At 43.9% G+C, this 24,969-nt stretch overlaps 1 protein-coding gene across 3 annotated transcripts in view; it reads right to left on the minus strand.

Annotated features, from left to right (window-relative positions):
- The window catches only part of LRRIQ1 (leucine rich repeats and IQ motif containing 1), a 3,765,329-nt gene that overhangs the window by 3,210,004 nt on the left and 530,356 nt on the right, over positions 1 to 24,969 (minus strand). For 2 of the 3 annotated variants that reach the window (XM_044088432.1, XM_044088431.1), the window contains exon 5: positions 4,594 to 4,711. The exons of the other annotated variant lie outside the window; for it this stretch is intronic. In XM_044088432.1, the coding sequence (XP_043944367.1) occupies positions 4,594 to 4,711 (118 nt within the window). The remainder of the gene's footprint in view (positions 1 to 4,593; positions 4,712 to 24,969) is intronic. 3 annotated transcript variants of the gene reach the window in all.

The following is a 24,969-nucleotide window of genomic DNA, read 5'->3' on the forward strand; positions in this document are numbered from 1 at the left end:
AGCTCGCACACCCTCTTAGCCGAAGTTATGGTTACTAGGAAGTCTGTTTTCCGTGACAAAAATCTGAAATCACATGAACTAGCACTTTTTTTTTCAATTATTGTACTGTTTTTAATCTTATAAAGTACTGCATATAATCCTTACAACAAGAAATTATTCAACTCTGCTTATTACATGCTGAAATGTAGTCTTGTAATGTCCTGTATATATTACTTTCAACAGGTTGTTAATATCTGCATATTGCATGCTGAAACGTATTCTTTGATGTAAGCTCAAATACTCACTTATGTACTGTACTGTATTTGGAGCTTTTCTACCCGGGCCTCCACTGAAAATGGACCTGTGTCCAGTCAGACTTTCCTGGTTATTAAATGTAAAATAAATAAATAAACGAAATAAAATATAATGCTTGTTTAAACCATTTTTGTTATTACCAGCTGATATTGCATATTTGTGCTCATGTATTCTCTTGTAAAGCTTTTTGGTGGTTCTACCAACATAAAATGTTGCCAACTGCTTTAGTTATTTATGAACTGCTAATAATATTCCAATTTCTTCTGATTATTTTCTTAATCTCTAGTGAATCTATACTGTTTGCTACTTGTGCAGCCAAACAATAATCCATATTTTTGTTGTTCACGTTCTCATTGACTTAATTTTTCCTAATACTGCATACTTCTTTCAATTTATTTTCTATCATCTACATTGGATAACCTCTGTGGATAAATCTGCTGCATAACCTGTAGGGACATGTGCACAGCGTTAGACTGCAGTGCTGATGGCATGGAGTTCTAATCCAGGGTATGCATACTTTAAGGCTAAGTAGCCGAATGGTTAGAGTGACAGCCTTATGTGCAGTATGTCCAGGGTTCGAATACATAGACTGGTTATTTATCTCACTAGCCCTCTTTAAGAGGAACCTGGACGACTGGATGTGAAACAGAAAATATACCCCTGGGATCCAACCTGTGTCCCTGCTGGACAGGGAAAACAGGTGCTGACTTTGTGGGAACATGGGTGAAATTCTTGGCTAGGTTTATAAGGGTCTCCGGGCCAATAGCCTAGTATTGTCCTATGAACCTATAAACCTATATACCCTCACCTTCTTTCAGAGAATCCCCATCCTTTTTAGTGAGTCTATTTACTCTCATTAACTGCCCCTTCACTATATTTTGCTTAGTTCTGGTGGGATGCATACTAGAATAATCTAAAACCAAATTGTTTTGTATTTCTTTTTTGTATATCTTGTAAATAAGTTTCCCATTTACTTTTGATATTGTCACATCTAAATAATTTATATTGGTGTCACTATATTCTATGGTATAATCTAAAAATAATAAACTGTTGATGTGGTTATGAAACTTTTCAAGTGCATCAGTTCTTCCTTTCCACACCAAAAACACATCATCAATAAAGCGTTTATTCAAGAGAATGTTGTTCATATACATGCTGTTGAAAATGTGTGTCATTTACCACCCATGCATAAAAATATTTGCATAACTCTGTACCACTGCAGCACCCATGGCCACTCTGTTTGGCAGTACATGTTGTTAAACTCAAAGTTGTTGTAACTCAGAATTATGTCTATAGCTTCCATAATTAATTATATATTATTAGTGAAAAAAAGCTTAGAATTAACCAGCTCCCCTCTTACTGTGATTCTCCATTATCAGCTTACCCCTCTGATCACATTTTGTGATGACATCTGCAGCACAGGGACCAAAAACTAAATCTCTATCCAATGGGGAATTTAAAAATTCATTTTTCATATCATCTGGGAGGTTCTGAGAATGCAGCCAGGAAAAATCTCCTCAAAACAGTACCAGTGGCCAAAGCCTTGGAAGAAGTATCAACAGAGTCACACACATTATATAATGAGTGTGGCATGTACAACGAAAGAAATGAAACTATTTAAAGCAAAATTTTCCTCCCAAGAAGAAACTGCAGACAAAACTTTCCTCATACTTTCATAGTTAGATAGATAAAACCTTAACGTATGAGCCTGACAATTCAAAATAATGAAAATCAAAGTTGCAGAAGCCTACACTTTCTCCCCACACTTATCAATTATTTTCCTATCCTTGTCAGAAAGTATACACTTGGAAATAATTAAATGGTTAGCAGCAGTAGGATTAACTAAAGCAACAGCTGCTGGGTCAGGTTTGGGATGAGTGCATAAAAACTTACAAAGATTGAGGAGCTTTATATAATCTAGCTGCCTTTTTAGGGGCAGTGGGCTGTCAGGAAAATTGTAGACAGTGACACACACATCCTCCAAAACTGACAGCAATGGAGGAATGGGCAAAGGTTCTGGAAATCTGTAACAGATCATAGCATTTTCTGGGGGACTGAGATACTTCAGTGTTCCCCTGCTGAAAACATTGGAGCATTCTGGAAATAGTTTCAGAGAAAGAGAAAAACCCAAAGGAAGAATCAGATACTGTAATCTCCTCTGAATCAGAAATCTGAGGAGAAAACCCTGCATCTTTCCCTTCATCTTCCTGTCCAGATTCAAAATTTTCAGTCTGTTCAGGAAAAAAGGCATCCACATTTCTTTTACCAGAAACCACCTTATAAAAAAGGATCAATTGCCTGAATTAAACCCTGGGTCATATCTGGTAAACTACACCTGTCTAGAAAAAATTGTGGGGAAGTAGATACAGCTTTAGTTTTATTTTTCTTTTTGATGGAAAAATGGGGCCAATCATTTTATTAATTATGCTAACAGCTTCCTCACTGAGGGGCATAACATTGTGACTAAAAGGGAAGCATTCCATGTTCCCTCTCCCAGGACTGACAACAGTAGCTCTCCCTTGACCACTGGGGACCTCCAACAGCCACAAAGGATGTGGCTAATCCACAGTTCATAGTAGTTATAGATGACACACCAGAGGGATCCAGGATAAAAGACGAGTGGTTTGAGGCAACAGCTGTGGCCACAGCAGAGTCACCTGCCTGCTGCTGAGGCAAATTCTTAACTTCCTGTGGTGGAAAAGGCTGTTTGCTTAACTGTTTCTTTTTGTGGCTGGAAGGACAGGCCATTGGACCAAAAGTTTGTTCTATGTTCAAAGGTGAAAATGATGCCTGTTTCCAAACAAGCAACAAAAGCTGGTAAAAATTTAAAGTTGTTAAAAGTCCCTTTTTCTCACAAAACACAGTAAGAATCACTTTCATACATTTTGCCAGCACCAAAAAGTAAAATAAACACAATTTATCCACAGAAAAATGGTTTTCAACTACATTAAACAACGTTTAAACTGACAGGAAAGAAGTGCACTCCCATTTAAAAGTACAGTTACAGTAAGTCTTGATACAGTCCATTAAAATACAATCTCCTAGTACAAAATAACTCTCTTAACAAGGAAAAGCACAGTTAAACAATAAATATTTAAATGTGGAAGGTTTTTCACCTAAGGGAACTAATCTACCCAGCAAAAGAATGGCACAAGCCAACAGTTGATCCTCGAAAGCTCACAAAGGAGCATCTCTTTGGCGGAAGGAAAGCTCTGAAGGGCTTGGCACTCAAACCTGTCTTTCAAGACTGCTCAGCTTGAGCTGCCTAACGATGTGAGCATGTGGAAGGTGCCCTGAAGCTTTGGAAACAGACCGGCTGTTATATCTTTGGTAGGATGTAATCTGAATAGCTAAGGATACTGCGCACCAGTGATCAATATGATGAATATCTTTAATAACCAATTTATTTTTCCTATTTGAAAGGGCTTAATGTCCAAACGACCTACAACTGAACAGTCTACATTCAAATGTTCCACCCAGAGGCAATAGACACAAAAAATCATGACTATACTTGGGGGGAATTTTATGCCAACAGTTTTCTTACTATATTATAAATGTGGTATATAACGCATCAAACTATAAGTAAGATACACACACACACACACACACACACACACACACACACACACACACACACACACACACACACACACACACACAAACACACACACACAGCAGAAAAAATAATAAGATAGCTGTCAAGCAGTGTCAAGTGTCTAACAGTAGAATAATAAAGCCAAAAAAACATCTTGGCATTTAAATTTTAAGAAGGCAGTGGAGCACTTAGCTGCACAGTTGGAGATCACATCTGAGCATGATGGTGGCCAACGGGATCACTGGGAAGCTGGTCTAGAGAGGACTCGTGCATTGCTGAAGGGAAACATTTAAGAAGCTTAAGACTGAAGCATTATCTTTGCCGGATCAGGTCCTACAAGCAGCTTGAAGGCCCAACAGTCAGACTGGATGGATGGCACAAAAACAATATTCTCTCTACACTACAGCTGCTACAGTACTCTAGCACAAAGATGTATATCAGAGCTGTAAAACATAATAGCTAAAGATCAAAGTTCTGGAAGTAAGAGTGCAGCACTGTAAACTAAATGTATTAAGACAGCTGTGATCTGATGAACACTCAAGGCAAGAAAAGTATAGAAGAATGCAAAGAATAAGCCATGAGCAGTTACAGGTCAGTACCAGCAAGAAATTATACTTCACAGCCCCAATTTCAGCTGGATTTTACTGTTCAAGGTGCTTAGAGGATTCATTTCAATAGTTTTGGGGAAAATGTTATTTGCATACCTTTCTCTTCCTTGATAATTAAGCCATTTATTTTTCCATACTCAGAAATAAATGGACTTCCAGCATGATTACTTCCAGACTGAGATTTGTTTTCTTCCTCCTCTATTTCACATAATATCTAGAAAAGTGAAAAAGTATTATTATTGTTTATAATAATTAAGAAATGAATTACATCAGCAAAACTGAGATAGTGGGGATAAGAGAAACAGAATAAGACACCACACCACAAAATGAACTGTATGATAAGAGCATTTTCAGGCTCTAAATGAACAGATGGTTTCTGATCACACATGAAGTAGCACAGATGAGAAAATGTAAGTAAAAAAAATATTTTTCCAAAAAAGACTTTGCTACTTTGTAACCCTCATGTTTACAGATGTGGAAGTGGTATACCACAGGTAATAGCATTGCTGCAACCTCAGAAGAAGCCAACTCTCTGACTGATCACATCAAATACAGTAATCAGCAACTTGACATAGTAATGGACAATCTTTAAAGAACATAAAGGTTTTTAAGGATGAGAGTAAGACTGATTAGCAAAGGTAGCATGACAGGTAAGGGTGTGTGTGTGTGTGTGTGTGTGTGTGTGTGTGTGTGTGTGTGTGTGTGTGTGTGTGCATGTGTGTTTGAGTGCGTGTGTGTTTGAGTGCATGTGTATCAGCAACTGAAGTATAGTCATGGAAAATCAATATGTTATATAACTGAGATATTCTGGTAGTGCACAGACAAGACATCCATCTGTGCCACTTGCAACCCAAGTTTGGAAATGGACTCAGGCTTACAGTACAGCTGGCAGGGGGGGGTGCGAGGATGAAGTAGCCAATGGCTAGGGTGGTAGAATAACTAGATGTGCAAGTAACCAGTGGTGGAGAACAAGAGCTTCACAGGTCATCATAGGTTAATGCAAGAGATAGCGCTAACTTACTTGGCATCACTGCATTAGCACCTCTCCCAGTTAGGGCAAATGATCATGAGAATGATAGGTCCCAAGTTCTACACATGCTGCTTCACCATTAGACCCCTTTCTCCCTGGCTCAAATAAAGAGTTACCACTGAAGGTGCCACCATGAGGAATCAGGGGCATACCAGGTGAAGGGTCATGCCAGGGGTACTTGGTAGGAGCAACTGGAAGATCCCTCTATGGAGAAGCAGATAAGCCAAAAAGGAATAGCCTGAGGCTGCAAGGTGTCAAGTTAGAGCAAATAAAAATATGTTAAGTAATTGTTTAGCCAAATGAAAAAAAACATTCACTTGAGTAAAACACTTACTTTAACAAAAGATGTTCATGAAAGAGAAAGTGCTGTGTTGTGTCCCTTACGGAAGCTTTGCATGCAAAAATAAATATAACTCTCAAGAAGCCAAAAACACTCATGCTAAACTAAACAAGGAACTCTGAATCAAGATCAACCAAAGAAAGATATAAGGTAAAAATAGCCACCAGAGGAGAACAACCACCACAAAGCCTTCTTTAAGTATGTTAGAAACCTCAGAAACAATCTTTAGCACTGCACATAGCTAATAATAAATGGTATCACATACTTGGACCCAGAGGATATAGCCAATCTACTGGCTGGCAAATTTAACTCTCACCTCAACCCCACCCTCTTCAACTCTAACTTCACCCCCCATTTCTCCTATCCAATATTCTCAGATCAAATACCTGCAATTACAAGCCCCTCCTGTCTCCCAAGAACAAGTTAACAAGGTACTATCTAATGTTAAGAACACTACATTTATGGTGCTGGATAACATTCTACATCACCTACAAGTTAGCTTGAAACATGACTTGTCAGACCTCCTACAGAGGCTAGTCAATATTAACATCAAAACATATTTTGTGTGGGAAGAATGGAGAACAGCAGGTCATTCCCTTACACAAAGATGGAGCTTCAACAGACCTGGATAAGAAAGAAATGTTTCAGTAACCTTCAGTCAAGAATACTGATAGGAATAAAATGTGCTAACAGAATGTGCAGCACATTAAGTACAAACAGGTTTGGGAACCAATTTTAAAAGGGCATGTAGACATTTACAGGGTTTTGGTATTATTAGGAGATAAACCAAGACAGGGTCCACATAGACAAAAGCTAAATCAGCTGTAAATATAATGAGTCCAAAAATTCACAAAGCTGTAAAAACAAAATTTAATCATTTCTGTGATGCCCCCAACACTGGCCCAGTAATCAAGGAGCCTCAATCCTTACCACTGGCAGCAGTGGTGAATGTACACACTGGGAGGATGACAGGTACACACACAGTACAGTGCAATTTCCCTTAAGAGCCCACAGAGATCACTATCAGTCTGGGGTTGGTTTCTCCCTCTTTATCCAGATCCCCAATAAGACTCCCCAATGGCACAGCTACAGAGTTGAGATCTCAGCTGAGTGGCCAAGCTAAGACCTCCAGCCCCTCTCTGTCCAACCAGTGCTTCATGTCCCTGCCCAAGTAGCTGACACACAAACACTTTGAGATTTGATTTATACACATACACACACACACACACACAGACACACACACACACACACACACACACACACACACACACACACACACACACACACAGACACACACAGACACACACAGACACACACACACACACACACACACACACACACACACACACACACACACACACACACACACACACACACACACACATGGGAAAGGCTGGCACAGGTTTACTAGTTATACCCCTTCTGCCCAGACTATAAGGAAGTTTTCACTGCCACCAGCCAGCTCCTTATCAGCTACTTTAAGGCCTTTAGCAAAGGGTGTCTAATCATACTGTGTAATGCTACTATTAATCCAAATGTGTAGTTTGACCACTAGACAAGGCTATTAGGAGTGGCCCACAGTGTCACCAAATAGATATGCAAGTACTCTAAGAGCCGAAATATGTCTCACAGATATCAGCCAGAATGATAGGCTTAGATATATTTAATAATAAATAATAAAAGAACAAGACAATACTCAGTAAAGACAATACTCAGTAAGTAATCAGTTACATCAGAGTTCAAAATCACAGGAAATATTTAAAACAACATTGCAGGACAGTCTCAAATAAATAAAGAAAACATCTAAGCTATACTTTACTATATTCCTATATGAATCTAAAAGAGTTACTACGCCCTAAAAACTAACTTACAGAAGAACAAGTAGGCAGCAGTGGTGAGTGGATGCTTCTAGGTCAAAGACAAAATACAAAATTACCTGTCTCTCGCTCTCTCAGAGAGTTCTTAAACATCAAATATTACTGCTGGGTTAGCTTGGATGACATCACTTTTTATCACCTGACTTTAGTTCTCAAGCTAAACTCCATTGTCAGAAACTACCAACATTTAGCATCTCCCTGTGAAAAATACATAAAAGATTTTCCTCAGATGTTTGCAGATCCTGGAAGCCCTAAGACAATAAAACACATACAATATAATGCAGAAGTTTCCCTAGTTCTAGACATCCTGCCTCCTTGCTGCATTGAAACTAAATTTTATAGCACAATTATAAAACAATTTAATTTCAACAATTTTCTTGAAGTTTTGCAGGTTAACCCTCTATGTTTTAGTTCCCACTCTTAAAACATATACATGTACACAGGTACGATAGTTTATATATATTTCTGTTCTAATCCAGCAGAGTACACTGTGGTCACATATTTAAGCTCAGTACTGTACAAACCCTGTTCAACACACACTTCTGCACCAGAGTTTAATATACACATAACATACAGTAGACAAGCATATGAATCATGTTGATATTCACAAATGACTTGTGATTATTTATAAAATTCCAGATAGCTGTGCTATGTGTATCTCCTTCTATCATGCTTCTATACAAATCATATTAATATTCACAAATAACATATAATTATTTACAAAATTCCAGATAGCTGGGCTGGCAGTACTTCCTTTTGTGACATCATCAAATAACAAATGTTGAGAACTTTCATCCAAAATACACTGGACTTCTTCAGAACACTTAATTGGTGCCAATACAACTGTTTATATACTCTAAGCAAGCAAGTGTTAATTAATTAATCATCTAATCTTAAAGTAACATTAAAAAAATTATAAGAGATAATTGTAAAATATACAAAATATAAAAAAAACACAATTATGTTAGCATTATAAAAAAGCACTGTTTAAAAATACTCACAAAAACATAATTGTAATATTTGCCAACCTCATTTTAAGCACAGGCTAAATTGATATGTGTTCATTTAACCCAAGCTTAACAGTTGCATCCAACTTCAACTACCAGAGAAATTCTTTGTACATTAACCATTTCCCCAAAACCCTTCACTGGCATTAGGGTAAACTATTTCTAATATGCCAAATTCAAACTTCTTAAACCCTTTGCAAACAAGTGAATGTTTGTACAGGGCATTGTTCAGGTTTGTTTTTTTCATGTTATATAAATGCTCATAAATTCTTTTGGCCAATTTTTGTCTCAGTTTTCCCTACATACAAAAGACTGACATTGGTTGCAAACTGCTAAATAAACCAGTCCTTTTGAATTGCAATTCCCTTTCTTCAAATAATTTTTGAACAGCAATAGTTGCTTAAACAAACTTATTTTTTCTCCATAGTATAACAAAATTAACTGCATCTACCACATTTCTGAAGAAGTAATGAACACTTCAGATTGACAAAGCATATTTAAGAAAATGTATGAGGTGGGGACAAATCCCCAGAGGTTTAAGTTCCTATTTGGGGTTCAACAAGTAAGTAAAGAATTTTATCCTTTAATTGAACTGTTTAACAGACATGGCACAGAATTGGTTGAATTTATTATTAAGTTTAACTCTACTCGTATTGACACTTCAATGAAAGACGTTTCCTTTCTCAGTAATGTTATTACACGTGATTTATTGTTTAACCCATGTTTGAGCAGGTTTCTGCTTGTCTGCTCATCATACAGCACCACTCACTGCCACCCAATTGTGCACCATAGCTGGACAGAAAATTTCAACAATTTTTCCCTTAGTTACAGCTGTAGTAAATTAGTGTAGTCCTCATCTTTATTACATCTCCAGTCTAAGAAGTATTGCTAGTGAGTTGTGGTAAACCAGCAACCAAAAAACCCACTCAAAAATACCCATTTACAGAGCACCTCCTAGAGCAGTCATGTAAGCACCCCCTTTGTGATAACAGTTCTTCAAACCTAGCATTATGGAAAGTTGGACTACCTTTGTTTCACCTGCCAGCCTTGTTGAATTGGGTCTCCTGAAGCAGTGTAACAACTGCCTCATGTACATTGACAACCCTCTGCTAATAACTCACTCTAGTACACAGTGTGAGAGATGTATCTACACCAAGAATATTGAATCCATGCTCTCTCACACTCGAAACAGTAACACTGAAGAAGCTGTCAACTCACCCACCACTACTCATATACACAGTACACATCAAGCATCCAGCACATAAATCAACATACGTGGAGGTTCTCTCAAAAAACTTAGCAAAACACAAGAGACCTCCAAAATAAAAGACTGCTACAACTAACACAATCCCATCAGCACCCAAGACACACAGCAACACCAGTGTCTCACCTACCACGCCCTTAAGGCGTAACACTCAAAAAACAAATTTTCTTGTCATTGGAGACTCCACAGTGAGACTCATAGATGTCCCACACACCAGGTTAGATTAGGGGAAAGTCACTGTCAGCTGCCTTTCCGGTGCCAGGATTTGTCAGATCACTCATGCACTCAGGTCTCTTGGCAACAAGTACCACTATAACTCTGTCATGGCTCATGTTAGAGTCAATGACCTAAGATGTACCTCACTGGACTATATGAAAAGAGACATGACTGAGCTCTCAGAGTATATATCCCAGACAGTTATGTCCTTAGCCTTGAGCAGCATACTACCCTCACCTAGAATGATGCCACAGTATAAACAAAAAATTATTGATTTCAATAATTGGCTTAGTTTTGTGTCATTCAAAGAGGATCTAGTCTCTGTCAGCCTGGGATGACATGGTCGACAAACCTCGATGGTTTTCCAGAGATGGTTTGCACCTGGAATAAGTAGGCTTTTGGCTGCTGGCAAAGGCTCTTGCCTCCCCCCATAGTGCCTTTTTTAGGCAGGGTTTCAAAACCAAAATTGCCAACCACAACAAAATAAGGGTTATGCTGCTAAATCTAGGAGCTTAAACCAAAAACTGCACAACCTGGAAGCACTTCTGTCACTGGAGGATGTAGATGTCTTTGCAGTCACAGAAACCTGGTTCAAGGTCTCAGAGTCTACCCCGGCATTGAAAGGCTACAATGCCTTCCAGACTTTCAGTCTTTAAAATTAATGTGTGAGAACCAAAGGAGGCGGTGTTTCTATCTATATTAGAGATAACTTCACCTGCTGACTAGTTAGACTGGACAACTCTATGGAGTTACTCTAAATTCATACGTCAATACTAGGCTACTGGCTCGGTGAGCCTTATAAGCCTAGCCAAGAATCTCACCCATGTTCCCACAAAGTCAACAACTGTTTTCCCTATCCAGCAAGGACACAGACGGGATCCCAGGGGTACATTTTCTGTTTCCCATCCAGTCGACCAAGTTCCTCTTAAAGAGGGCTAGTGAGGTACTCTGCTTGACAGGGAGAGGGAGTATATTCCACAGTTGGGGGAGTCATTGGGACACATCTATCCTGCCAACAAGTTCTATTAATGTTACAGACCAGGTTGAGGCCTTGCATGCAGGTTGCGCGAGTGGAGTCTGACTTGCGGATAAGCAGCAACTCCATCAAGGCTGAGTCTGAGACAGTGATGTATGCCAGGCACAGGTCACCTCTGAGCAGTCTGTATGAGACTGAGTAGAAGGACAGGGCTTTTAGCCTATCTGTATAAGCTAGGTGTTTGAGACCTGAATTTTCCTGGTCAGGAACCTCTGTGGTCTCTCCAACTGCTGCATGTGCTTGGCAAGGTACATGTTGAAGGGGACACTGTACTCAATAATGGGTCTAATAAGGGAGGAGTACAGGGATATTATGACCTCCTTGTTCCTGAACAAAATACCCTTACTTATGAGGTGGACCATGTGGAAAGCCTTCCATACAGTGGAGGCAACACGGTGGTCAAAAGTCAGGTTGCTATCAACCTGGCTGCCCAAGTCCCTCATGACTGACTGCGCGCTCAATATGTTGTTAATAATGTGATAAATAGTGGGGATGCCATTTTGCCCAAAGGGGATAATGATGCATTTCTTGGCATTCAGTTTGAGGCCATGCTTCTGGCACCAGTCATTAGTTTGGTTAAGGCCCTCTTGGAGGATGTTTACATCACTAGGGGAATTTATGATTGTGCCCACCTTGCTGTCATCTGCAAACTTAGTCAGCCACAGACCACTGGTTTTGGCTTACACCTCAGAAAAGTATGCCGCAAACAGTACAGGCCCCAAGACCGATCCTTGGGGTACACAGCTTGTTATGGGCCTACTACTAGAGGTGGATTCCCTTATTTTGACTAAGTGGGTTCTATCAGTAAGCCAATTAGCTACCCATCTGGTAACATAAGGGTTGATGCCTAACTGGGAGAGTTCATCTATTATGCCCGAGTAGGGAATAGTGTTAAAGGCTTTGGCTAGGCCAGGGTAGGTGGTTTGCACCGTCTTTCACAATCCATGGCTTTGGTGACTGTTTTGAAGAAGGTGACCAAGTTTGCCAGGCATGATCTCCCTTTGACAAAACCAAACTGTGTGGGATCAAGCATTTGTAGGTTGTCAATGTCCTTGTTTATAAGGTCCATGTTAATGTGTTCCATGGCCTTGCAGATCAGGCTAGTTAGGCTGATGGGTCTATAATTGCCTGGGTTGGTGGATGCTACACCTTTGTGTAGAAGGATGATAGTGGCTGTTCTCCATTCTGCTGGGACAAAACAGGTGCACAGGCTTTGGTTGAATAGGGTGCCTAGTGGTGCTGAGAGCTCTTGCCTGAGTTCATGTAAGACACAGCCAGGAATGCTGTCGGGTCCCATGGAGGCAGTATTTTTTTGCCTCTGAGAGGGCATTAATGACCTGCTCCCTGGTGATGAGGGGAGGGGGGAGATGCTGGGGATTTCCTGGTTTACTGATGGGGGGGGACAGGGGGGGTGAAGTTTTCACTGAACTTGTCTGCCGGGAGGATGTCTATATCTATGGTGTTTATGTATGTGGTATTCTTGACCACCAATTCTGTATGTGGTATTCTTGACCACCAATTCAAAGCAGATTTGGGAGTTATCTTTGAGATTGCAGACTTATGCAAAGAAGGCCTTGTGATTGTCCTTAGAGGATGTGGCCAATTTGGACTCAAAGTTAGCCTTAGAGGATTTCACCAGTGACCTTATTTGCCTGTTCAGACAAAGGAGAGATTGCTTTCAATTCGGCTCCTTTTTAGTCCTGGACACCAATTTTTTTCCTTTTATTATGCAGTCTGTTTATTACTGCTGTCCACCAGACAGGTTTACTCTTCCTTGAGGAAGATGCTTTGGTCTTGTCAGGTATTGCTGAGTCCATGCAGCTATATAGCTGCTCATACAGTTTTTTGGTGTAGGCTTGGACCATTAGTGCTTGTTCTAACTGAAGGGATGGTGGCTTTGAAGCTTCTTATACCTGCTCTCAGGAGGTTGTAATCAGCTTTGTAAAAGTTTTTTTTTTTGTTCGAACCTGGCGGGGGGGGGGGGGGGTGTCAGGGGAGATGGTGATTTCGAAAGTGATTGCTTTATGGTCAGATCTTACTAAAGAGGATGACACTGTATGGGTGCTACAGTGGCTACTCATGTTGGTTAGTACCAGGTCCAGGATATTTTCACCTCTTGCGGGGGTGTAGACCAGCTGATCCAATGCACTGGCATTGACAAAGTCAAGGAATCTCTGGGCATTCGTGTTTGAGCTAGAAAAAGAAGTTATGTACCTACCATAACGTTCCATGTTAGTTGTCTTCTTCTCGCCTTCTTTCTTGCTGGTTGGGTTCGGAGCCGATCCACAGCTCCGACTCGGCCATCTTCAAAAGCTCGAGAGCTGCATACTGGCTCGAGGCCACCCCATATCCCATGATGCCTGGCGCTAGATACCCAGATCTCGTTTGGTAAGACTAACTGCAGACATAATAAAGGAAAGGATCCTATCCTGGAATATATAAAACCTCCAGAGAGGCTACTTGACAGAAAGGAATAGCCACAGAAGACTCAGCCAGCGAACAAAAACCATAAAGAACTCTTCTCAGTCAACAAGGATAGGGGGATGGAGGGTGGGACGCAAGAAAAAGGTGAGAAGAAGACAACTAACATGGAACGTTATGGTAGGTACATAACCTCTTTATGTTAAGTTGTCTATCTCGCCTTCATTCTTGCTGGTTGGGACAGCGTCCCTAGCACCTAAAATCCTGTGTGGCTCATCGGAACAAACTCTTTAGAACAGTGGAACTAAAATCAGCTCTGTTCCTGGAAACCAAATCCAACTTATAATGTGAAATGAAAGTATGTGGGTTGGCCCACGTAGCTGCAGCACAAATAGATTCCATGGGCACCTAGCCTGAAAAGCCACAGAAGTGGCTAAAGCTCTAATGGAGTGACCTTTTGGTTTAACGGGTAACTCTTTATTCCTCAGTTGATAGATAAATGTGATGATAGAAGTCAACCACCTGGACATGGTTACTTTTGAAACTGAAAGACCTTGTTTACCCTCAGCATAGGAAAGGAAAAGTTGGTCCAATTTCCTGATATCTTTCGTTCTATGCAAATAAAAGCATAGTTGCCTGTGAACATCTAACTGATGCAATCTGTATTCCGCCCTGTTGGAGTGGTTGGGAAAAAACACAGGAAGATCTATGGACTGATTCAAGTTATTTTCTGAAGAGACCTTAGGAAGGAAGGAAGGATTAGTCCTGAGAGCAACCCTATCATTGTGGAACACTAGGTACGGAAGACGGGACAAAGAGCCTGCAGTTCCGAAACTCTTCTGGCTGAAGTAATGGCTACCAGAAAGAGAGTTTTCCATGATAAAAACTTCAGGGAACAAGAAGTTGCAGGTTTGAAGGGAGGCAATATTAGAGAAGCTAAAATCAAATTTAGATCCCACGGAGTTGGGGGATCTCTCATTGGGGGCCTGAGCCGAGTGGTACCTTTGAGAAAGGCTTTACACAGCTTGTGTGACATGATATTATTTCCCGACAGGCCAATGTGAAAATTTGAAATTGCAGCTAACTGAACTCTAATTGTAGCGGAAGCGGACCCAGAATGGAAGAGTTCCGCAAGAAAATCCAGAATGTAGTGTATAGGGGCTGAAAAGGGGTCTATACTCTTAGTCTCTGCCCAGGAAGAAAAACGTTTCCACTTACTAGCGTAAGTCTTTCTAGTGGTAGACTTGTGCAATGATAAAATAATTTCCCGCACAGACGGGGAGATACCTGAAAGCCTGGCTAAGGTTGGAAGTGGAGCAACCAAGCAGTGAGCTGGAAAGATTGCAGGGATTGGTGCAGCCCGCCCAACTGATGGATCAGAGGGTCTAGAACTGGGTTCAGAGTCCAAGGCTGCTCGAGAAGTTGATGATGCAGAAACAGGAACCATATTTGTCGAGGCCAGTAAGGAGCAATGAGGATCATTTTGCAGCCCAAAACGGTAGCTTTCTGTATCAGTTTTGGAATAAGGGGAAACGGAGGGAATGCATAAAGAAGTCCCTGAGGCCAATCATGGACTAGACCATCTCTGGGGAATGTCCGGGAAGTGGAAGGAGAGAGAAAAATTTGTTGCATTTGCTGTTGAAGGGGGTGGCAAAAAGGTCGCAGCAAGGCTGGCCCCATTTGCGGAATATTTGGTCTGCAACTACTTGATTCAGAGACCACTCTTGAGGCATGAGAATTGCTCTGCTCAGTCTGTCTGCTATGACATTGGACTTCCCAGGGATGTGCGTTGCGATCAGAAACCGTTGGGAAGAGATCGCCCACTGCCAGAGTCTGAGTGCTTCTTGACATAGGGGGTAGGACTTGGTTCCGCCCTGCTTGTTGATGTACCACACTACTGACATAGTGTCCGTTTGAATTGCAATGGTCCCGGTAGGAAGAGAGTCCTGTAGAGCTTGCAATGCTAGAAGCACGGCCCTCATCTCCAAGACGTTTACGTGCAGATGGTACTGTTGAGGTTGCCAGCTGCCCTGGACTGTTCTGCCCTGATAATGCCCCCCCCTCACCCAACAATCAGGGAGGCATCCGTGGCCACCGTAGCAACTGGAGGGGGAAGTACAAATGGTCTGCCCTGGTGCACTGATGTGGAGACCATCCACCATGCAGGTGCTTTTTGCATGCTTCTGTGATAATAATCATGTGAGACATGGGAAGCTGCTGGAACGACCATTGGGTGAAAAGCAGCCACTGGAGGATCCTCATGTGAAAATGAGCTAGAGGAACAAGTATGATAGCTGCTGCCATGAGACCTAGAGTTTGGAGGACGAACCTGGCTTGAATTCTCTTGCATGCTAATAATACCTGTACATGTTGATGAATCACTAATACCCTGTCTGGTGGAAGGCTCGCTGACATGTCTTTTGTATTTAAATTTGCGCCTATAAAGGTGATAGACTGACTGGGTGACAATGCAGACTTTTTGAAATTTATCGAGATACCTAGTCTGGAGCAAGTGTCGATAGTGATGTCTCTGGCTCGCAGAAGGTGACGTCTGGTGGTAGCAGTAAGGAGCCAGTCATCTAGATATGGAAACACCTGGAATCCTTGCCGTCTCAGGTGAGCGGTAACTACTGCCATGCATTTGGTGAACACCCGGGGGGCTGTGGTGAGGCCAAAGGGCAGAGCTCTGAAATGGTAATGGCTGGCTCCCAGCTGGAAGCCGAGGAATCTTCTGGAGCGTCTGTCCATTTTGACGTGGTAGTACGCGTCCTGAAGATTTATAGAGCATATCCAATTGTCCTGACCCAGAAAGGGCATAATGGACTGTAGCGTGACCATCCGAAACTTGGTTCTTTGTACAGACCTGTTCAGTCTGCTGAGATTCAAAATGGGTCTCCAGTCCCCTGTCTTTTTGGTACCAAAAAGAACCTTGAGTAAATTCCGGATCCTTGCTGGTCTGCTGGGACTTGCTGGATGGCTCTTTTTCTTAGAAGTTCTGAAATTTCTTGTACTGCTTGATCCCTTAGATTGGGTGGAACATCTGGAAGGGACTTGTATGACTTTGTGGAAGTGTGAATGAAGGGTATTCTGTAGCCTCCGGATATAACTGACCGTACCCATTTGTCTTGTGTTATGTCCTGCCAGGCTCTTGGGTACAGTGATAATCTTCCCCCAACTGCCTCTGGAAGTGAGCAGTCGGGCAACCCTTCAGGGATGGTGGGAGGGCTTCTCAGAGAAGGATTCTCTGCTGCCCTGGTTTTGCGGACCCCCTTTGCCACAAGGGTGGCATCTATTATTGTTCCCTCCTCTGCCTCTGGATGGGAACTCACCACATGTGTCAGGCAAGGCTCCCTGAGATTTCCGGAACCACATCTTTTCGCTCTTCTAACCCTTGGGATATGGTCTAGAAGGAGTGGAAAAATGGACTCCCACGGCAGAGAGAGTCTTGCCTTCCTGTTCACACCTGGTAAGGGTGTCTTTCACCTGTGATCCAAAAAGAGAGGAACCATCAAAGGGGGTGTTGCTGAAAGGCGATCTGAAAGGTTCTGCAAAGTTACATAGCCTCATCCAAGCGTGTCTCCTTAGAGCAACACCTGTACCTGCGGCTCTACTCGCACCATCGGCTGCATAAAAAATGAGCCTCATGGAGGAGTTCACCACTGAATTAAGAGTCGCCAGCTGGGAGGCTGCCTTAGCCCGGGCCCCCACAGCTGATGGATCTTGGAGGGTATCTCCAAGCTCTTTAAGGAGATCCCTTTAAAGGCGGGTAAAGTGGCACAAGTAATTCAGAGACCTCATAGAAAAAGTCACTGAAGAAAACAGCCATTTCCCGTATCTGTCCATCGTCCTGGACTCCTTGTTAGGAGGATAGACAGATGAAGAAGTTTCAGCCAACTCCTTCTTCGTGGCTGCCGCTACCACCATGGCATAAACAGGGACACCTTTGGTCAAAAACTGTTTATCCTGTGGTGCCGTTATGAATTTTGTGGGTCTTCTGGGGGTGGGTTCCACTGTGTCTGGAGCTGACCACGCCTTCCAAGTTACCACAGACATGAGTGGGTCAAAAGGCGGAGACACCCAGGAGGTGGAAGGTCGGGATCCAAACACATCCAGGAATACCGAATCATCCTCGGAGGGGCTTAGGGTAGTCCAGTTCCCCCTCTGCCTAAGCATCTCAAGGATGTCTGAAAAGGAGACATCTTCAGAGGGGGATCTCGGGGACCCATCCAAATCCTCCAAGTCAGTATTTGATGTGACAGACTCAGGGGAGTCAACATGCTTCCTCTTGCATTTCCTCTTATGAGGTGGCTCCTCTGAATGATCAGGGGAGGCCTTTGAAGAGGACGATACACCCAAGGGTGTGCCCTGGAGCGTTGGTTCCCCACGCTTGGGGTCTGGAGGAGGGACAGAGGCAGACGCAGGCACCATAGTGGGAGGAGCCAGTGGGGATGATCGTGGGGCTGACTCAGGAGCCAGCACGCTCCCCATGACCTCGAAGGCGTCCCTATTCAGATGCTGAGACAGCTCCGGTTCCAAAGAGACTGAAATCCCTCTCCGCACTGAGGGGGGCGGCTCCGAAGCTGATGTAGGAGCCGAGCTCACCTGCGCCGAAGCTCCGAGGGGGAGAACGGGGTCGGACAAGGGTCCGATGCCACTCACCCCCTTGGAGCCGACGAGGGAGTCTCAGTGCCCAGATCCCTCCAAGGACGGTACCAAGGAAGTGATCAGAGCCGACGATGGAACCGAAGGAGAAGGTATCGGTGCCGACGGTTCCACGATTCGACCCCGAACTCAAGGGAGGAGTCGGAGGAGGAATGACTGCAGACAAGGATGGCGCTGAACCCTGTTGAGGGAGGCTGGACAACATTTTAGCTAGGGCCTGCGATTTCAAAAGCTTGCTGACCACTCTCTCCAAGTCGTGATCTGACAATCTCGATGACCGAGAAGAGTGGGAGGACCGATGACTGCGCTCCAATTGGAGCAGAGGAGACCTTGAAGCCGAGCATATCGACTCCAGGGAGGGAGACCTAGATCTCTTTTGACTCCCTGCCAGCTCCGAAGTGCATGTCGGAACCGACTGAGAGGCAGGCACATCGGTTCCAGCCGGAACCGAGTCAGAAGTAGCAGCTTCACCTAACGACGGCTCCGAACTGGGAGTCAAAGGTTTAGGTGGCTTGGAGGACTTCACTGGCTGAGCCTTGGCCGGTGACTCCTCGGGTTTGAGCAAACCCCGTAGGATTAACTTATTCCTATGCTCCTGCAGGACTTTTGGACTGAAAGCATGGCAAACCGAACAAAAGTCCTGCAGGTGCACGGCGCCGAGACAATAAACACAAGAGGTGTGACCATCTGTCAGAGACATCTTCTGACAGCATGAATCACACTTCTTGAATATGGACACCTTGGCATCCTTAGACATAGCTACAGAAGGAATACCAGACAAAGAACACAACTATAAGAATTTTAGTATAGTAACTATAACACACAAACAAAATCACCACACCCAAAAACAGTCAAGTATACCACAATAGTCTAACAACAACAAAAGACTAAACTAAGTAAATACTAGCTATATATACTTTTTTTTTTTTTTTTTTTTTTTGGAAAGAGAAAGAAAAAGGTAGGTTAGCCTCTAACTTAAACGGCTACTTCAGAAAAGAGAGAGGGGGGAGGGGAAAACTCTCCAACTGAAACGAGTTTTCTGAAGGGAAGGGGAATACAGGTAAGGAAAGGATATATATATATATATATATATATATATATATATATATATATATATACCTAAACAAAGATACCCCAAGAAGATAGTATACTATGATTAATAAACTACACTAAACCTACTAGTTTTTTTATCAAAAAACAGATAATAATAATAAAATATACGACCTGTAAGACAACCTCGCAGCAGAAGTGGCAAATGAGATCTGGGTATCTAGCGCCAGGCATCATGGGATATGGGGTGGCCTTGAGCCAGTATGCAGCTCTCTAGCTTTTGAAGATGGACGAGTCGGAGCCGAGGATCGGCTCTGAACCCAACCAGCAAGAATGAAGGCGAGATAGACAACTTAACATTAGGTCTTCCACTCTATGGTTGGGTAGTTAACATTGCCCAGGATCAGGGTAGAGGGTTGAATCATGATGGAGTCAAGTAAGTACAGATACGGGGAGTGGGTCTCCTGAGTCATGATTGGAGGTCTGTAGCTAGCTATGATTTGAACAGGTGTTTTGTCAACAGTTAACTGCACCTTAAGTGTCTCTTGTGCGTCATATTGTTTGACCAACCTGGAGGTGTGTATGTTCATAGGTAGGTACTAGGCTATCTGCCCAAAGGCATATATAAGCCTAGCCAGAATGTGTTGGCTTTTGCTGCTCCCATAGATTAGTTCCCTGTGCCTCTGTCCAGCAGAGCCATTGAAGTGATCCCTGGGGTAAACTTTTAGTTATGTACTTACCATAACTTCGGATGTATGGGATCCATCTCGCCTACATTCACAACATATGGGTTCGGAGCCGATCCATCGGCTCCGACTCGGCAACTAATACACTAGCACGAAGTCTCTCATTGGCTGGGCTACTCCCTATCCCAGGATGCACTACACCTGCTTCCCCAGATCTTGTTTGTTCGCTTTCATACATCCATGCAAACACAGAAAAATTAGTAGTCACTATAACCAACTAAAGTTCTTCAAGAAAGATCTCCAAGAAAAAAGAGACTACAGCTCCTCTAAATCCGAATGGAAGGGGAAGGAGGGTGGGTACTTATGAATGTGAGATGGATCCCATACATCCGAAGTTATGGTAAGTACATAACTAAAAGATGTAATGGGATCCTATCTAGCCTACATTCACAACATATGGGACAGCGTCCTAGCACCTACATCCCGGTGGCTCATTGGAACACACTCCTGAGAACTGTGGAACCAAAGGAAGCTCTGCCTCGAGAAACCACATCCAATTTGTAATGAGAAATGAAAGTGTGCAGAGAAGTCCAGGTTGCCGCAGCACAAATATCATCTATTGATAACTTGGAGTGAAAAGCTACGGAAGTAGCCATTGCCCTGGTAGAATGAGCCTTGACTGGAAAGGGAAGGTCTTTGTTAGCCTGTGAATAAATAAAAATGATACAATCTTTAATCCATTTGGATATGGAGGTTTTTGTTACTGGTTGACCCAATTTGTTCACTGCAAAGGAAACAAACAATTGATTTGATTTCAGCGTTTGAGTGGTTCTATTCAAAAAAAACGCAGTTGTCTATGTACGTCCAATTGATGCAAAGTATATTCTGCGTTATTAGAGAATTCTGGGAAAAAGACAGGGAGTTCTATAGTTTGTTGCATACAGAAAGAGGAGGCCACTTTTGGTATGAATGCAGGGTTTAATTTCAATGAACCTCTATGCTTGTGAAAAATCAAATAGGGAGGATCAGAACAAAGAGCTTGAAGTTCTGAAACTCGCCTAGCAGATGTTATGGCTACTAAAAAGGCCGTTTTCCAAGACAGAAATTTTAAATCACAAGTAGCAGCTGGTTCGAAAGGACGGGCAGTTAGGGCAGCAAGAACCATATTCCAATCCCAAGGGGGGACAGGATGAGATAAAGGAGGCCTAAGGAGCCAAGCCCCTTTAAGGAAAGCCTTACAAAGTTTGTGAGACATCAATGAAGGTTCAAATGAAGCATGAAAATTAGAGATCGCCGCTAACTGAACCTTAATGGTAGAAACTGAAGAGCCCGACTGAAAAAGGGAGGCCAGAAAATTCAGAACCTCCGATACTGGTGCAGTGAGGGGATCTATACCCCGTTCTTGAGCCCAGAAGGCAAACCTTTTCCATTTACTGGAATAAAGTTTGATGGTGGAAGATTTATGAGAAGAAGACAGTATGTGGACCACGTCCGGCGAAAGAGCATTGTCTCGGACTAAGGATGGAAGTGGAGTAACCATGCTGCCAACTTCAGGGACCTGAGAGACGGATGAAGCTGTCCTGACTGATGAGTCAACAGGTCTGGCACCGGATCCAGAAACCATGGACCTTCTATCGCATGCCTCTGTAGGAAAGGAAACCAAACTTGACGAGGCCAGTGCAGGGCAATCAAAATCATCTCGCTCTCCATGTAAATGGCCTTCTGTATCACCCTCGGTAGGAGGGGGAACGGAGGGAAGGCGTAGAGAAGACCGGGGGGCCAAATGTGAGTCAGAGCGTCCCTGGGAATCTGTCCCTGAGAAGGAAACAGTGCGAAGAACTCTCTGCATTTCGCATTGTGAGGGCTGGCAAACAGGTCGCAGCAAGGAAGACCCCATCTGTTGAATATTTCCGCAGCTATACCCTGGTTGAGGGACCACTCGTGGGGTAAAAGAATGGTCCTGCTTAATCTGTCCGCAATCACATTGGACTTCCCCGGTATGTGCGTTGCCATTAGAAAGCGGTTGGTAGCTACCGCCCAGTGCCAAAGTCTCATGGCTTCTCTGCATAGTGGGTAAGACCTGGTTCCACCTTGCTTGTTTATGTACCACACCACCGACATATTGTCGGATAGGATAGTAATCGGGCCCTGTGGGAGAGCGTGATGGAGAGCTTGGAGTACCAATAGTACCGCTCTCATCTCCAGGACATTGATATGCAAATGTGTTTCCTGGATCTGCCATGTGCCTTGGACCGACCTGTCCAGGTAATGACCCCCCCACCCTACCTGGGAGGCGTCCGTAGTCACAGTGGCAACGGGACGTTGAGGTATGAAGGGTCGCCCCTGGTCGAGATTTGATTGGAGAAGCCACCAATGCAGATCTCGACGGCAACTTTCCGTGATTATGATTAAGTGGTTCAAGGGAAGTTCCTGATAAGACCATTGAACCGACAGTAGCCATTGTAAAATTCGCATGTGAAGTCTGGCCAAGGGAACTAAAAGTATGGTCGATGCCATCGAGCCCAACAGTTGTAGGATCCGATGGGCGGGGCTCTTTGTAGGGGAGACAGGATTTGACTTGATCTTGTAAGACCTGAATTCTTGCTGCCGGTAAATAGGCACATTCTTTTGTGTCTAAGTCTGCCTATGAAAGTAATACGCTGAGATGGCTGTAGTACAGATTTTTGCAAATTGAACGTGATCCCCAAGAAACGGCCCAAGGTGAACGTGGCTCTGAGCGCTTGGAGTAGTAGATGCTCGGAGGTGGCAGTAAGGAGCCAGTCGTCTAGATAAGGAAACACCTGGAATCCCAGACTTCTCAGGTGAGCAGTTACCACTGCCAGACACTTGGTGAACACCCTGGGGGCTGTGGTGAGACCAAAGGGCAGTGCTCGGAATTGGAAATGACTGACTCCGCGGCGGAAGCGTAAATGTCTCCTGGACTCTTGAGCTATGGGAATGTGATAGTAAGCGTCCTGGAGATCTATGGAGCACATCCATGCATCTTTTTCCAGCAAAGGAAGAATATATTGAAGTGTGACCATTCAGAATTTGGACTTCTTTACGAAACGATTCAATGAACTGAGGTCCAAAATGGGCCTGAAGTCCCCTGTCTTTTTTGGTACCAAAAATAATTTTGAGTAAGTTCCTGATCCGATCTGGTCGATGGGGACAGGCTGGATGGCTCTTTTTTCTAGCAGCTTTGAAACCTCTAATGCTGCCTGATCCCGCTGACTGGGTGGTACGTCCGGGATTTCCCTTAAAGAAAGGGGGGGTTTGTTGAAGGGGATGATATATCCTCTGGTAATAATGCGAAGCACCCACTGATCGCTTGTTATGGATTCCCAAGCTTGTGGGTGCGCCGCAAAGCGACCCCCGACTGGCTCCGGAGTTGCACAGTCGGGCAACAACTCAGGAACGCTGGTTGTATGAAGAACCACGAAAGGAATCGCGGTCTCCAGAGTTACGGGGGCCTCTGCCACCTCTGGGGTGGCGTCTTCCAAAATCCCCCCCCCCCTGCCTCTGGAGGGGGAATCACTGGGTGGAGTAGGGAAAGACTTTTGAGATTTTCTAAACCACATTTTCCCTCCTCTCCCAGCCTTGGGGTAAGGCCTGGAAGGAGCGGAAAATCGGGCCCCAACGGCAGTCAAAGTCTTGCCCTCCTGCTCGCACCGAGTTATTGTGTCCTTCACCTTGGGTCCAAACAAAGATGACCCATCAAAGGGGGCGTCGGCGAAGGAAGACTTGAAGGCCTCCGTGAACGAACACAAGCGTAACCAGGCTTGTCTCCTGAGGGCAACGCCTGTTCCTGCTCTACTCGCCTTGCCGCATATGAAATGAGCCTCATGGACGAGTTAACAATAGAAAAGAGGGTAGTCATCTGTGCGCCAACAGTCGGGGCCAGCGCCTCAGGTAGATTACCAACAAGAGAGTCATTTAGCTCTTTGAGAAGATCCCTTTGGAGCCTCGTAAAATGACATAAGTAGTTCAGCGACCGTAAGGTAAAGGCCGCTGAGGACAGGGTATGCTTCCCACTATCCATACTCCTAGAATCCTTATTAGGAGGATGAATAGACGTCGAAGCCTCTGCCACGTCCTGCTGTGTGGCAGAAGCCACCACCAAAGCATCTACAGGCACACCCTTTGTGAGAAATTCCTTCTGGGGGGGGGCTGACAAAAATTTATTGGGCGTCACAGGCACCGGTTCCACAGAATCAGGGTGTTCCCACATCCTTCGAGAAACCAAATCAAGGAGTTCATCGAAGGGCGGAGACACCCAGGAGGCGGAAGGCTGGGCCCCAAAGGCCTTGAGGAAGACTGACTCCTCAGCTGAAGGGGTTTTGGCTTGCCAGTCACCTCTCTGTCTCAGAATCTCCAAGATATCTGAGAAGGAGATATCATCCGAAGATGATTTGGGGGACCCTTCTGCGTCATCGAGGACAGTAGCCGATGTAATAGACTCATCTTGGGAGTCTACGTGCTTCCTCTTACACAATTTCTTCCGTGGGGTTCATCGAAGCAGTTTGGACGGACCACCCGGAAGAAGGAACCCCGATGGGGGTATCCTCAGGCCCTGGGGCCCGCTGCCGGGGCTGCAACACAACAGAGGCACCAGTCTCCAAATCTAGGGACGGTGAGGTAGAATCTTGCTGAACCGGCAAAGGCATGGCCAGCGCTCCTCATGGCCTCAAAGGCGGACCTCCAGAATCCAAGGAGGTCACTGGTCTAGAGGCCACGATGGCACTGGGAATTCCAGCAGCCGATGCTCCGAGAGGAAGACTAGGCACCGAAGCACCCAATCCCAAAGTATTCCCCTCGGGCCCGGCTGAAGAGGTCACAGTACCAAACCCTGAACCGGAGGACAGGGTAGGAAGCACAGTCGG

The sequence above is a fragment of the Protopterus annectens genome, chromosome 11.part0 (genome assembly GCF_019279795.1).
Source record: "Protopterus annectens isolate FY-2018-M chromosome 11.part0, PAN1.0, whole genome shotgun sequence".
NCBI classification, from domain to species: Eukaryota; Metazoa; Chordata; order Ceratodontiformes; family Protopteridae; genus Protopterus; species Protopterus annectens.